At 31.6% G+C, this 17,237-nt stretch overlaps 1 protein-coding gene and 1 non-coding gene across 5 annotated transcripts in view; one reads left to right on the top strand and one right to left on the bottom strand.

The window, feature by feature from the left end:
• The window catches only part of LOC145268835 (uncharacterized), a 1,065,816-nt gene that overhangs the window by 712,938 nt on the left and 335,641 nt on the right, over positions 1-17,237 (top strand). For all 4 annotated transcript variants that reach the window (XM_080124499.1, XM_080124501.1, XM_080124498.1 and 1 more), the window contains 5 exons: positions 1,558-1,685; positions 10,844-11,032; positions 12,042-12,241; positions 14,767-14,897; positions 15,733-15,830. In XM_080124499.1, the coding sequence (XP_079980625.1) occupies positions 1,558-1,685; positions 10,844-11,032; positions 12,042-12,241; positions 14,767-14,897; positions 15,733-15,830 (746 nt within the window). The remainder of the gene's footprint in view (positions 1-1,557; positions 1,686-10,843; positions 11,033-12,041; positions 12,242-14,766; positions 14,898-15,732; positions 15,831-17,237) is intronic.
• Trnah-aug (transfer RNA histidin (anticodon AUG)) lies at positions 341-413 on the bottom strand. The gene has a single exon. It is a non-coding gene; the product is annotated as a tRNA-His (tRNA).

Genomic DNA, 17,237 nt, shown 5'->3' with positions numbered 1-17,237 from the left:
AATTACATGTTGAAGAAAAATAAAAAGAAGAAAAAATAAAAAGCAAAAAAAAAAAAAACTTATTTCTTGAAGTTGAATATTTTATTATTTGAAAAAAAAAAGAATTTCAATTTTATTTTATAACTAGCGGCTGCGCCGCATCGGCACACACAACGCCGAGTCAAACGGAGAATCGAGTACACTCAACATCAAGTACACTCAACATAGTCTTACCATCAACGCTTACCTTGTGAACTCGGAGTATGGGAAATTCTCATATGCACAAAACAAAATCACTGAAAAATCAAAAATATCCTAACTAAGGGCGAGGATAATGAGTAAACGTTGAATAAAATGATTAGGAACTTGCCAGGATTTGAACCTGGAATCTTCTGATCCATAGTCAGACGCGTTATCCATTGCGCCACAAGTTCTGTCCTGTCTGTCTGTATGCCGAAAGATTTTACTGTATACAGACAGTGCTAAATTCCGTTGACATGGGTAGGTAACTTTTTCGACAATTGCACGAAACGGCCCAAAACCCTTATTTCGGTCTTTTTGTGTGACTCGGCGTTGTTCGTTATGAACCACATATAGATCAGGACAATTTAGGGACTTAGACTTTTCAGGGGAAAAAGAATTTTTCAATTCGGTGCATCCGTTCGAAAGTTTTATTGGTATATGCACACACACACGCACATACACGCACACGCACATGCACACACACGCGCACACATGCACACACACACACACACACGCACATATGCACACACACACACACATAAACATTTAGAATTTTATTAATAGTATACATGAACAGCAATATTTATTAAAAACAATGTCACAGTTATCTCCCTTGGCCGGACATTTTTCTTATAGAGTTTCCCCTGACTCGACACCGGCAGGTTGACCGGCGTTTTTGTTCCCTAATTTTACTTAGCTGCCTTTCTAGCCCCACATGGCTCAGTTTTTTATCTTATCTTATCCTTCGCCGTTTTAAGCCATCTCAGTTTTTTTACTATACTACCTCCAGCAGGCGTTTGATTAGAAACATACGCTCCTTGAACAGTTAGCATTAAACGCGTATCTACTTTCAATAAATCTGTTTATAGGATTTCCTGTCTTCAGCGTTTTGATCATTAGTACGCGTGTAATGCTAACTGTTCAAGGATCGTATGTTTCCAATCAAACGCATCCTAGAGACAGTACAACCATATTTGTCCAAAATTTTATGTGTATGTCTATTTAGCAGTTTTGCGTGGTACTGAACTCAAATTTAAATGTGTTAAGACCTTGGGGACTTTTGGGGCAAATGATGGACTTAGTCATTTCTTTTTCTTTTGCATGGTGTAGAACTAAAATTTACATATGTTAAGGTCCAAAACTGTGCCGTTGGTTCATTTTCACCAGGATTTGACGTCCCCTAGGGACTTTTGGGCTAAAAGAGGGGAGGACGGAGGGCAAATGCTGAACTTAGTCATTTTTTTATGCCTCGTTCACTGTACACTCACGGGGGATCATGCATGCTTCTCTTGTTTTAATTGAAATTTCATTTCTATGTATATTTTTGTTTTTCAGGTTTGCCCTCTGAATTGGATAAGTTATTAAGCGGTTACAACGAAACCCGTGAAATGGTCCAATTAGTGCGACAAGCACCTGCAGCCTTGTCAGCCTTTCTTTATAACTCTCTCGTCCAACCAGAAAAAGTGAGGCATTTTCTTTTTTTAATGTCCCTAGATATTAATTTTTTTTTTTCGGCTTCTTGATGCGACAGGGTGGCATTAAAGAATTTTTTTTTTTAATAAACATTTATCAAAACCAGCTTAAAGCCAAAATATACTAACCCTAACTCGACACTCAAGGTTAATGTTGAATGATTAACAATAATATAAGAGGATTGAAATAAATAGAATCTGATTTTTGTATTTTAATTAATTTTACAATCTTGAGTGTAATGTGTGTGTGAGTTGCTTGTCTAGCCGTACTGATGAGCTGTGAAACAGCAAAACAGTACTATATGTGGATGACGATAATGCTCCCTATCTTAGATTGAGCATTTGGGAAGTGATATACAAATTACTATTAGCGTATGAAGCGATGATCTTTGTGTAAACAAATTGAGCTTAGGTACTTTGGGCAATGTCAAAACATTGTTAATTCACTGCCTGCATAGCAACAGCTATATAGCGCAACGGTTAGAAGTTCTGACTGTCGTTTGGGCGATCGGGTTTCGATCCTGAATGAGGTAGTTGCTTGTCTAGCCGCACTGATGAGCTGTGAAACAGCGAGACAGTAGTGTATGTGGATGACTATCTATCTATCTATCTATCTATATATATATATATATATATATATATATATATATATATATATATTCACACACTTTTTTATGCACTTATAAAAAATTTTGTATTGCTTGTTTCCTATGATGCAAAATTCATTGTATATTTTACAAACCTCTACCCTCTAATGAGAAGAATTGCATTCTTTGAAACTCCATGGAATAAGGTTTTTCTTGTTTTATTTGTACTCCTTGTCGTATATTTGAAATTTTGTATACCATCCTTACAGGTTTATAAAGGTTTTTAAAAATTTGAATATTTTCAGTATAAGAGTTTTATTGCATATATATATATATATATATATCCGATTCCGCATTTTACTAATTCCTACCCTCTGATGAGAAGGAAAGTATTTCTTTTGAAACTCCACAAATTAAGGACAATCCACTTCCTTTTTGAAAATTAAATATGTTTTTAGCTCTTCTTAAAGTGTTGTAACATGTTTTATTAATTCTTTGTTATATATATATATATATATATATATATATATATATATATATATATATATATATATATACTTGTTCTCTCTCTCTCCCTCTATCTCTCTCTCTCTATATATATATATATATACATATATATATATACTTTCTCTCTCTCTCTCTCTCTCTATATATATATATATATATATATATATATATATATATATATATGTTGCTAAACATTCCTGAGCATGTTTCTGTCAGTCAGTTATCAGTAACTAGAGACTTCATCATATCACCGGAGTTAAGCAACGATGAGCATGGTCCGTCCCAGTTAGGTGACCATTTTGGAAGACTAGGCGCTGTATGTACCTCGTCAAATCGTAGAAATTTCCAGGTTGGTGTCTCGGGGCGCACTGGAGGAGATGCACTTCCAGTCTTCGTTAAGATATGCATCGAGGAGAAGGAAACTCTGATGTAAAAACCTGCGGTGTATTATATACTCTGTCCTGTGGCAGTCATTTGCACCGAAAAGGGTTAGCAGTAATAGCAAAAAGTGTGGTTGGTTCTACACAAAGCCTTCTCCACTATAAACAAATCGTCTGTGTAGATTTCCGAGCAACTTAGTTTCCGTGGCAGAACCTCATACGTTGAAATCGACGGGAGAGTCCATATATATAATGTGTGTGTGCATGTATATGAATATATGCGTACATCTAACTGTACATATATATGCAATTGCCTAACCTCGAAATATAACCACAACCATCTGCTTACTTTCTTTAATTTTAATTTCTTTAAAATTTTCTAAAAATTTTATATTATTTTACTTTATTTTATTTTATATATATATATATATATATATATATATTGTTTTATATTATTCTTATTTATTTATTGTCTATGGTTTCCTAACTTTACCTTATTACTTAGTATAAATATGGACTTGTCTGTATATATATATATATATATATATATATGAATATGTATATGGATTTGTGTGTATATATATATATATATATACCTTATTACTTAGTATAAATATGGACTTGGATGTATATATATGTGTGTGTGTGTGTGTGTGCGTATTTGTATATGTATATGATTGTGTGTGTGTGCCTATATGTGTCTACGTGCTTATAATTTTATTAACACTTATCAATATCTATATTTATGTAATTGCATATACATGTGTTAGAGTGGATGCATATGTATGTATGTATGTATGTATGTATGTATGTATGTGTGTATGTACATCTAATTCTTATTTAAGACATTATCTCCACATATACTTATATCGGTGGGCCTGTATATATATATATATATATATATATGTATGTATGTGTACATATATGTATAAGAATTGTGTATATGTGTGTGTATGTCTACTTATGAAACCATATATGTCTGCATTCTTTGTTTATATATATATATGTGTGTGTACGTATGTGTCTGTATGTGGTTGCCTAACAGTGTACATATGTATATATATGTATGTATACGAATGTGCGCGTGGTCGACGTGCAACGACAAACCTTTAAACGAACATCGTACGTGTCAAAAAAAATGACATCTACACTAACCCTTTCCCTCTCTCTCTCTCTCTCTCTCTCTCTCTCTCTCTCTCTCTCTCTCTCTCCCTCTCGCTCTAACTCTCTTTCCCTCTCGTTCTCCCTCTCCCCCTTCTCCCATCTATTTAATATACCTTGCGACAAAACCAAAAGCCAGTTAAAATTTAAAACCAAAAAATTGAAATTTCCCCCTCCATCCTTACCCACCTCACTTTTCTTTTTATCATCCTCTCTCCACCTCCCCCTCACTATATCCATATATCTCCAACCACGCCTACCCGAATCTGCTACCCCCCCACACACAATACAATCGAATGTATCTTTAAACTTCAAAAACGAAAATATTGTCAACACCCGCCTCTCCCTCTTCCCTTTTCTCTCTTTTTTTTTTCTTAAAAACACCTTTTTTCCAATGACTAACAAACACTTCTGCGAGCCCTGACAACGCTGTCGGATCGTAAACATGATCCAACATCGGAAACATATATAGTCAAACAGATAAAACAGTAATAAAAAAAATAAAACACATATTTTCTCTGCAATAGTATTGAGCACTCTCTTCAGGTTTTTACTAATTACCAGTTTTACCAAATATATGTATATATATACACATATATATGTGCATATATATGAATATATGCGTACATATAACTGTATATATATATATATATATATATATATATATGCGTACATATAAATGTTCATATTTCATTTGTTTATCTTCCAAATTTTTTAATTTACACATCTTTTCTTTATTATATAAGGCCAAAAAAAAAAGTTTGTTGCTTGCTTTTGAGTTTTTTTTTTCTATATAAGATTACTCATGCAGAGAGTGATCCGTGCTGAAATAATGTTATTATTTAAAAAGTCATTCTTAACATGGGGAGGTAAGGATGTTTTGTACCTATTCTGTACTTTAACCTTACAATTGAATAAACAAAAATAAATAAAAAACATATCGTAAAACGTTATTTAAACGTGGAAATATGATTTAAAAAATAGCGCGGCTCTCTGCATTAGCACCATTTTTATTTATTGTTGTTGTTTCACGAATTTTCGGCCAACTATTCCTCTGGCCTTCATGAAAAGAAGTCCTTTTATAAATGTTCAGTAACTTTTTCCTTTTATTATTCTTAAAGAGTAAAACTTTTCTTATTCATGAAAGGAGTTAAGCCTACGTAAATAAATAAATGTTTGTACACGTGACAAATTATCAATAAATGGTTTAGTTACTTTTTTAAAAAATGTTTGTAAAAGTGCGAAAGGCGACGTTACGTTGTTGTACAAACATTACTCCCATGCTTAATTTCTATACTTATAGGTTTTTGGAATTTTTTTTCACTGGATTATTATTGATTGGACACTAATTAAACAGATTATTAAAAAAAAAATGTAAAAAAGAAATCATTATTTCGACATTTGAAAGTGGTGCTCACTTTTTAGTTACAACGTTCTGATAAATCAGTCACCCATTTTGTAAGCAATAAAAACGCGGTATATCAAAACCATAGAAAGTAAAAATAATGAGTCTCTACCGCATTTGTAAGTCAGAAATATATTTGTTTCTCAAAGAAAAAAAAATAGAGAGAACAGGACTTTTTTTTATTGTTTTCATGAAAATAAAGTTTCGAGATTTTTAATTTTTTTTTTTTTTTTTTTACTTATTTAGTCAGTTTGTGGGGTTTTTTTAAAATTGTTTTTGTGAAAGGTGAGTTTTTTTTCATAACTTTTGTTTTGTTTCTTTTTAATTTTTTTAAAGTATTATAAATTTCACTAACATGCTGGAGAAATGTTTAATAATTTGGTATTTTTTAGATTAGATCCACCTCCACAATTTTCCTTTCAATGACGACATTTATAGGTTTCCGAGTATGCTGAACACGCAAATTGCATTGAAATTTTGCGGAAATAAATAGCTGTATTATGCATTGTATTCTTCGGCGGCCATCTTTTTACGTGCACACGCGCCATAAACAAATACACACACGTAAAAAGATGGCCGCCAAAGATTATAATGCATAATACAACTTGTTATATCTTGATAACTACTTATTTCTGCAAAATTTCGATGCGATTTTCGTATTCAGCATAGTCGAAAACCATTTCAAATCGTCATTTAAAAGAAAATTGAGGAGGTGGACCTAATCTAAAAATTTACCAATAATTTTTAATCCCGTACGCCTCCCGATACATTGCTTCGTCAACATGCGACCATTTTATATCTCCCGAAGACACTTCCGTATTTAGAAAAAAAAAAATAAATAAATAAAAAGTGACCGATTTACCAGAACGTGGTAACTAAAAAGTGAGTATCCCTTTCAAATGTTGAAATGATTTTTTTTTTCAATTTTTTTTCATAATCTGGTTAGTGTTCAATCAATAATAATCCAGTGAAAAAATTTCAAAAAAACCTATCAGTATAGAAACTCCACCACGTAAGTAAATAAATAAAAAATGTTACGTGCGCATGCGTTAGCCTTGACTAGGGGGTACTAAGGGAACGACCATTAAATAATTCTGCGGGTCGCCATAGAACTCAACGCCCAAGGAGTATCAAAATAGTTTTCATGATCTGAAGAAATTTTTTTTTCTGAAAAGTGGGTGATCACTTTTCCATCAAAATTTAACTTAAAATGAGCACCCACTTTCTGGCCACCTGAGGAAGGGGCATTTATTTTCGTGTTTATTGGCTTAAATGTTTTTTTACAAGGTAGTTTGGTACGCGAATGCATATTTAACAGTTTTCGTTTATGCTCACGCATAGCATAAACAAAGGCTACGTCTGTGAAATGGAAAATAGTCCCAGAGTTCAGGGGTTAATACCATGCAAAAGAAATCAAACAAAAAGACTTTTAAGCCAAGAAACACACAGAAAGAAAAAAAAAAATAGCATCCATTTTTTTTCTATCGAATTCATTTGCTGTTTTTATTGAAAACTATTTTCCCCCGGATTTTTGATATAATTTTCCATTAAGGGCTGTGCGTCTCACGTTCGTAAATAACGAGATTTTTTTTTGTAGATTTTGGTGTGCTAAAAACGAATCTGGAAACCGTTTCCGTCACAAAAAAATAGTTTTTATGATATGAAGAAATTACTTTTTCGAAAAAGTGGCGATCACTTTTCCATGTAAATTTAACTTAAAATGAGCACCCACTTTCTGGCCACCTGAGAGAGGGGGGATTTTTTCCCATGTTTATTGGCTAAACAGCTTTCGTTTATGCTTACGCATAGCGTAAACGAAGGCTACGGCTGTTAAATGGAAAATAGTCCCAGAGTTCAGGGGTTATTACCATGCAAAAGAAATCAAACAAAAAACTTTTTAGCCAAGAAACAGAAAAATGCCCCTCTCTCTCAGGTGGCCAGAAAGTGGGTGCTCATTCTAAGTTAAATTTACATTGAAAAGTGATTACCCACTTTTCGAAAAAGTAATTTCATGAATGTCATGAAAACTTTTTTTTTGCTACGTAAACGGTTTGCAGATTCGTTTTTAGCACACCGAAATCTACAATAAAATATTTCGTTATATATGAACGTGAAACGGGCCTTAAAGTAAAATAATACCGGATTTTTTTTTAGCAGATTTGCCGTTTAGTTGTACAAATATCCTCACACCAGGTAATCACTAAAAGGGATTTTTAAAAGTCGTCACCTGTATCGAGCAAAAGTTTAAAACCACCGATTATATGCCAGCCTACATCATGGTAACATATATTGAGTGAGTTCCTAACAGTATTTTTAGTTTAAACTCATTTTCCCAAAATTTTCCCAAACTTAACATGTTCGATACAGTCTGCCGCCATTTGTATTTTTCAGATATACCGATAAACATTGAATGTTTTTGAACCGATTATACATTACATAAAAACACTAAAATCTTATCCAGTTAGGTAGAACACTTACTTTTCTTGCCTTTGATAACATTTATTTGTTATATATTTATTTTTTGACAACTTCTTTGTATCTGTGTTTAGTAATATAAACCCTTTTCATTTAATGTAACGTTTAGTCGGCTCGAAAAACAGTGTTTATTGGTGTATTTGAAAGCTACAAATGGTGGTGGACACTGTTGATTACTTTAAGTTAGAGAAAGTGAGTTAAAACTAAAAAAACTATACAAAATACTGTCAGAAACCTATCCATTATGCCAGCCTATGTCATGGTAACATATGTTCGGTGAGTTTCAGACACTGTTTTGTATAGTTTTTAGTTTTCAACTTACTTTCCCAAACTTAACGTATTCAACAGAATTCGCGACCATTTCTGTTTTTTGAGCCAATTAAACATTTTACATTACATAAAAACACTAAACAATTATCCAATTAGGTAGAAACGTAAATTACCTTACCTTTGCTTTCATTTATTTGTTTTTGGACGACTTTTTCGAATCTGTGTATAGTAACCCCCCCTCCCCCCACCATCAACCAAATATTAATTACTAAATCACATTTTTTAAAACAACAAAAAAAAAGCATTTAGCGTTTCAACACTTTTGCTACATTCGGCTTCATCCACTGATTGTTGGTCAATCAAGAAGTCCAAAACATGAATGATTGACAGAAACTCTCGAGGATCCAGATCGAATTCTGCAAGAGCACCATTTTTTTCAGTTTCGCCTTCTTTTTAACTTTTTGCAGTGGATTGCTGTACTAATATAAGAAACATGCATTTTCTCTTTTATTAAATTTTTCCATTACACCAAATTGAGCCACTGCAACGCGTGGCAGGGTACAGCTAGTATATATATATATATATATATATATATATATATATATATATATATATATATACTAGATGTACCCTGTCACGCGTTGCTGTGGCTAAATTTGGTGTAATGGAAAATTCTAATAAAAAGAGAAAATGCATGTTTCTTATATTCTGAGTACAGCAATCCACTCTAAAAAAAAAAGAAAAAAATATATATATAATGAAAATATATATATATATATATATATATATATTTAGTAATATTCATTATATATATATATATATATATATATTTAGTAATATTCATTATATATATATATATATATATATATATATTTAGTAATATTCATTATATATATATATATATATATATATATATATATATATTTAGTAATATTCATTATATATATATATATATATATAATGAATATTACTAAGTAGTATATATATATAATCAATATTACTAAATAGTATATATATAAATATATATATAATGAATATTACTAAATTGTGTGTATATATATATATATAATCAATATTACTAAGTAGTAGTATATATATAATCAATATTACTAAATAGTGTATATATATATATATATATATATAAATATATATATAATGAATATTACTAAATTGTGTGTATATATATATATATAATGAATATTACTAAATAGTGTATATATATATATATAATGATTATTATTAAATATATATATATATATATATATATATATATATATATATATATATATATATATATATATATACACACTATTGTACTTGGACTCCAAAATATATGACTCGAACTCCGACTCTTTATTTTAAAGTCTCCTGTTGATTTTTGGAGAAAAAAAATTTCGACTCTCAGCATTCTAACAAATCCGACTGCGGTTCCTTCCAAAACACTCGACTCTCTCCACCTCTTCCTCCGCTTTGAATGTTTCTGATTGATATAATGTAATTTGTTTTTTTTTATTATTTTTATTTTTTATTTTTATTTTTTATTATTTTTATTTTTTTTATTATTTATTTTTTATTATGTTATGTTGTTATCATTTTATTTTTTTTTTATTTTTATTATTTTTATTTTTTATTATTTTAATTTTTTAATTTTAATTTTTTTATTATTTTTATTTTTTATTATTTTTTATTATTTTATTCTTTATTATTTTTATTTTTTTATTGTTTTTATTTTTTATTATTTTTATTTTTTTATTTTTATTTTTATTTTTTTATTTTTATTTTTTTATTATTTTTAATTTTTTTATCTTTATTTTTTATTATCTTTATTTTTTATTATTTTATTTTGTATTTTATTTTTTTATTATTTTTATTTTTTTATTATTTGTATTTTTTATTATTTTTATTTTTTATTATTTTCATTTTTTTATTTTATTTTTTTATTATTTTATTTTTTTATTATTATTTTTTTTATTATTTTATTTTTTTATTATTTTATTTTTTTTATTATTTTTATTTTTTTATTTTTATTTTTTTATTATTATTTTTTTATTATTTTACTTTTTTATTATTTTATATTTTTATTATCTTTATTTTTTTATTTTATTTTTTATTTTTATTTTTTTTATTTTTATTTTTTTTTTTTTTTTTATTATTTTTAATTTTTTTTTTTTTTTTTTTTTTTTTTTAATTTTTTTTTTTTATTATTTTTAATTTTTTATTAGTTTATTTTTTATTATTTTATTTTTTTATTATTTTTATTGTTTATTATTTTTATTTTATTATTTTTATTTTATTATTTTTATTTTATTATTTTTATTTGTTTATTTTTTTATTATTTTCATTTTTTTTATTATTCCGTTTCAGATTGTAAACGCATTGCAGAAGTCTTCGTCTTTTAATTCTTTGTGCAAAGCTGAGCATCGCGTTTCCATGGTTACTCCACCTGGTTCCACATTTGACCTGAATCTTTATCTTCAAAGACTTTGCGCCATCGATTTCGTTAAAGTTAATGCCGAGTTGAATCAGTTAAAGGCAGCTTTGAATAGAAGACAAGTAAGTTGATGAGCTACGAAGACGGGAGTGGTACCATTGAAACGAGTGGTCTTTTATGCTCCAGAATCGCCCCCCTCTCTCTCTCTCTCTCTCTCTCTCTCTCTCTTCTCGTCTCTTCCTCATCCCCTCCCTTCTCTCTTCCTTTTTCTCTGTCCTCTCTTTCTCTCTGTCTTTTTCCATCTCTTATGCTCTCCCTTCTGCTTTTCTCTCGCCTTCTCTGTCTGTCTTTCTGTCTGTCTCTCTCTCTCTCTCTCTCTCTATATATATATATATATATTTCCTACTCTCTTTCTTCCAACCTCTCTCTGTATCAGTCTCTCTTTTTATCTCTCTCTCTCTCTCTCTCTCTCTCTGTCTTAGTCTCATTTTTCCAATCTCTTTCTCATTTTTTTCATTTTTGTCAGTCTCCCTCTCTTTCTCTTTTCTTCTCTATTTCTCATTAAATGTTTTATTTAGTTTTAATTGAATTTTAATCATTATTAGCCGACACCTGTTGTGTTTTAAAAAAAAAACGAAGTAAGCTTTATCTATTTAAGCTATAAAAGTTATTCTCCTTAAAGGTTGTTTCCTACTTATTGTTTCTTGTTACCACGCAGCTGTTTCTATTGGAACCAGTTAATTCACAGAGGCTCGAAGAGAATCTGTTTCAAACGAGCAGGAATCCTTCTCATTGGTTGAGAAATCTCAATCTCAAGTTCACACTTATATGTGAGATAAAGTTTTTTTGTTTTGTTTTCGTAAACGTTTTTCAGGTTACGATGTGGAATACGATGTTTTTCCGCCCCCCCCCCCGGTTACGTTATTTACCTCGCTTTACGGTTATTTATAATATTATTTGATTATATACACGTGTATTATATACTGTTTTGTATTTTGTTACTAATTTTTAATGCCGTATCCCGGGGTTTTTACTGTACTATCATGCGGACATCAACGAAAGCAATTGATTTGAGCTCATCCCATTTCCACTCAGCGCAGTAAGCTTTGTTTCATGTTTTTTCTATTTTAGAAACGAGAGACGATAAGTCTAGAAGACATTGAAATGTTGTTGAAGAAACTCGAAAGCATGTGGACGAAACTGGGAGACCATCAGAATTCATCATCCGCTTTCTGGCAACCCTTGGCCACCTGGATTAATATCACATCCTTCCAGGCCGCCCAGATTGAAGAACTGCTTAAAATATTTAACCAGCCACAAACAATTGAAAAGTAAGAGTGAAACAAAATTATTTATTTGTCAAGTCTTTTTTACTAAATAATAATTAGGGCTCGGACAACAGCATATTCTTTTCATTGTTTTGACTCTCGAGTGTGTATCCATTGATATCTTATATGCTTTTATATAGAGTAATGTGGTTCTCGGTTGATTAACTGTGTCTAACTGTGTCAGATATATACTCGAGAGTCAAAACAATAAAAATAATATGCTGTTGTCATAGCCCTACTAATAATGTAGCTTTGCCATCGCAGTGCTTCTATATTATAATAACGAAAAAAAATGTTGAATCTTAAGTAAAACAAATGACACCTATGTAACTGTCGTGTCGCAAATAGTAGCATATCCAAAAATTACAGAAAACGATAAGGTAGAAAATTAATTATTTGTAAAAATAAGGGTAAAAATACATCGAAAAGGTTACACAGCGAGGCAGACATATTGGTTCACGTAGCATAAGCAAAGGAGGAAGTAACTCAGTTGAAACACCTTGTATAGCAGACAGAATTTATTATTTGAATCATGACATGTTTTGATATGTATCAAACTCTGTGACCGATCATTTGCACCGGAAGTATCCGAATGGGGACTGGATATGACGTTCTGGTTTTCGAGTTAAGTTTAGTTAAGTTGGATTTGAGACGCCGAACAAACAAGATATGTAAAGGTCTGCCCATGAGGGAGGTGACGGTCTCAAATAGAGAACACTCCTAAACCAAAGATGGCTGGGAGTAAATAAAATATATATAAAAACTCATATTGTCTTGAGTCCCTGTCTTGGAGCGTCTTTGTTACAACAGATCCCAGCTTCCCCAAGACATTGGTGAATTCCCCAGAATGACCAGCAGCAGACAGGTACGTCGTCTTCCTAACGTGTATGGTATATGTTAGCGCACACACGCCAAAACACTGCTTGCCTGTTTCCCTCCTGACTTCAGCTTGGATGTCTTCAAGTCCAACATAAACAAATTCCTGATGAACCGCCCCCTTTAAGTAATGACACTTTATCAAATCTCCAATACTAACGATTACTACAACACTACCCCATTGATTACTGTACACACAGTAACCCTTATCCCGAGTGGCTTTTGGGCCTTGTTAAGTGGCGACCTCCATGTAAAATATTAAAAAAAAGTCCAATGTAAACAAATTCTTGATGAGCTGTCCCCTTAACTAATCCAATTTACTAAATTTCCACTACTAACGATTACTATGATATTGTCCCATTGACTACTGTACACTCATTAACCCTTATCCTCAAGTGGTCTCTGGGTCTTGATAAGTGGTGACTCCTTTGTAAAAAAAAAAAAAAAAAAAAGAAAACACTAGATGAGTTACAGGCTGTTAAGATATACATTTAGAGCACGAGGACAATAGTCCGTTATACTAAAAATAACAAAACATGTATAATTAGATAAGAACACAACACTATTTGATAACAACATACTTTAATTTAGTTCCAGTACAACACAAACCCGAGCAGTTCAAACCGAGCGGATGCTTAGATATGCCTGGTCCGAAATATGCACAAATACCCAGGTGAGCGCGTTCTCGTCAATTGGTTCCAATATGGTGGATCGACTCATTGTATTCAAAAGTCTGCACACACATAAGTAAAATGTACGACACAATCACGTTGACACACCGGTTCTTGCCAGATCACCGAAGTTAAGCAACGTTGAGCCTGGCCTGTACCAGATGGGTGACCATTTGGGAAGGCTAGGTGCTGCATATACCATCTGAGAAGGTTGAGCCTGGGGCTAACACACTCACCCTGTAGAAAGAACTCCTCGCTACAAAAAGCATCTACAAATTTGTAGCTGGCCTATGCACTCCAGGGCCTCAAGGCTATGGATGGATGAATATAAGTAAACCAAAGAGTTTTTCTACTAATTTAAAAATTGTAAATGTCGGGCGACGAAACTTAAAGATTGTTGGATAATTTGGCAAGTGACCCTGTGAAGAGAGGTATTCGATGGGTTGCACACATGCAAATTAATTCCATTTGAGGAATGCGAGGCTTCAGATGTTGTCTGTTGAAATGCATAATTTGACCAGAAATATGTGAGAGAAATATCAGTCAAAGAAGTAGAACAATAGACAATGGGAAATATTAAACATTCCAGAATGAAAGAATGTTTATATAAATCGACAACAAAAAGTGAACAAAGAGAGAAGAGTCGGACAGAGCAAGAGCAAACTGACACATTTCCTTCACTGCCAATGTCACAACCTTCATACTGAAAGCGAAAAAGTTGTCATTGCCAATAAACAAAATATTTTAAGACTCAGTGGTGTGTGTTTTATTTTGCTGCCAAGTGTATATATCGAGACTGACGAAAGTTGATTTTTAGAAATTATATAGACTGTCTCAATTGATCGATTGGCTACAATGAATATATAATACCAATACATATTAAATTTATATTGTAATGTTTACAAATTCTGTTTTGTTTTTTTATTAGTAAAAAATGCATTAAATTTTGATCTTTATTTCTGCATCTTAATTTCCCTGTAGACTTTTTGCAACAGCATTGGATTTGGTGCCAGCATTGTTGGATGCTGACGGTCTACGCCCGTCGTATCATTTATTGCAGATTTTATTGCGAGGTTCCAATGATACAGAGAAAATATACTCAGCCTTGATCAGTAAGTATATTCGGTACTTATGTATTTTTGGTATCACGCTGAAATAATAACGTTATTAGATTATCTAAGTTTAAAAAAATCGATCTCTGCAGTCTCTACCAAATTACTCAGCCAATTTTAGGTCTAAACATTTGAAATTTTACATAAATAGTATTCATACATAGGGAAAGCTTTTTAATCGGTTTTTTGCCAACAATTTGGCTGCTAAGGGGTCAAAGTTCAAAAAAATTTACCTTTGTGGTCTCTAGCAAACTATTAAGCCAATTTTGAGTCTAAACATTTGAAATTTTTCATAAAGCGTATTCAGACATGCAGCAAGCCTTTTAATCGTTTTTTTTTTTTTGCGAAAATTTGGCTGCCAAGACGTCAAAGTTGAAAGAGTTGACCTTTGCAGACTCTACCAAACTCCTCCGCCAATTTTTGGTCTAAACACTTAAAATTTTAGATGTAGGTTACCTGGACATGCATCAAACTTTTTAATATATATATATACATAAAGTATGAACAATACATAGGGCCCAAGCAAAGCCGGACTGAACTGCTAGTATATATATATATATATATATATATATATTTAAATAGTAAATTTTGAAAATATATATGGCAATCAAGCTATACAGAATTTTCCGCACTTCATCATCATAAGGACTCATCAACCTAATGTCCTCCCAAGGATGACACACTGAAAATTGTGCAGTTTAATTGGCATATATAGTTTCATAACTTACTACTTAGACCTACTTTCATAATATTAAGCAAATCGATGCTATCCCACACAACGCCGATTAACCCTGCCAGTAATAAATAAATTGGTGATTATTTCTATATTTTTCAGGCGATATCCTGAGAGGCACCTCAAAAGTGGAAGACATCTTTGAAAACCTGTCCGTTGAGTCTTTTAGCCGATTCGTTGGAAGCATGAAACCGTTTTTGGTAAATGATGATTTCTGGGTTTTTTCTTTCTTTTTTTTTTTCTTTTTTTTTTCTTTTTTTTTGCGTTTGCAGCAAGTGAATCATAAAGTGATTCCGACGAACACTAAAAAGTAAATGTCTCCAATTGCTTGCACTTTTTCTTTCTTCCTTATTTTCCAAAGCAAGTATGAACAAATAAATTGAGGACATTCTGAAGGCTGTTGCCAGGAAGGTAGGCTCCCTCTATCGTGCTAGAAAACTACTCCCACAAGAGAGTATCCTGTACTCCCTATGTATGGAGTATTGTTGCCACATCTAAGCTAGTAAATCTTCCACTAGTCTCTCCTTTTGGACAGAGTCCAAGGTAAAAGAGTCTCCAATCTAATAGATCTCGCTTTTTTTTTTCTTTTTTTTTTACACGGTGGTCACTACTTATCAAGGCCCGGAAGCCACTCAGGGATAAGGGTTATTGCAAGTACAGTACGTTAGTGTGGAGATTTAATGAAGTGTTTATTTAAGGGGCGGTTCATTAGGAATTTTTATTTGTAAAATCAAAATTTCTCACGGTGATCTAATGTGTGTGACCGTGTCCTATAATATATTTCGTGGAAAATCCTCTTGTTCAAATCGTAGGTGTATGTGGAGGGGGGGGGGTAATTGTGAGTTTGCATACTTAGTTTTTATTCAATTTTTTTGGTTCATAATTTGATATTTTTTTATACTTGTGAATTTAGGAACCCACAATTTCCACGACAGATGACAGGAAAAGCCGGAAACGGTCGACAAGTAGTTTTCTGAATATTAAGACATTATTTTCCAATGAATTATTTAATAAATTTCAGTAGTCGTCGCCATTCTTAACATGGGGAGGAAGGGGTGGTTTTAAGAACTTGTGTGTGTGTGTGTTTCTTGTTTTTGTTTTTTGTTTTGTTTGTTTTTTTGTTTTTTTTTAATAAGGTTCGCCCGAAAATCGTGGTTTCAGAAATATCTTCTTCTTCTTCTTCTTCTTCTTCATCATCACTTATTTATTATTTTATTTTATTTATTTATTTGGCTAGTTAGCTAGCTAGCCGGTATTATTATTTTATTTATTTTTTTGATCCAAGATTCCCTCAGAAAATCAAACTAAACCAAATTAGGGTACATTAAATGACGAAATAGTTCTTATATTTTTGTAGCAATTTTATTTAGAAAAATTACTTTTAATACTTCCCTATCTATATATATATATATATATATATATATATATATATATATATATATATATATAGGGAAGTATTAAAAGTAATTTTTCTAAATAATATATATATATTTATATAGTCATCCGCATACAGTACTGTTTCGCTGTATCACAGCTCATCAGTGCGGCTAGACCAGCAACTACCTCAAGCCAGAATCGAAACTCGACCGCCCAGGCAAAAGTCAGCA

Source organism: Euprymna scolopes, chromosome 44 (assembly GCF_053919585.1).
Source record: "Euprymna scolopes isolate OS-2025 chromosome 44, ASM5391958v1, whole genome shotgun sequence".
NCBI classification, from domain to species: Eukaryota; Metazoa; Mollusca; class Cephalopoda; order Sepiida; family Sepiolidae; genus Euprymna; species Euprymna scolopes.
The sequence above is the reverse complement of the archived record's forward strand: the minus strand, read 5'-3'. Positions and strand labels throughout refer to the sequence as shown.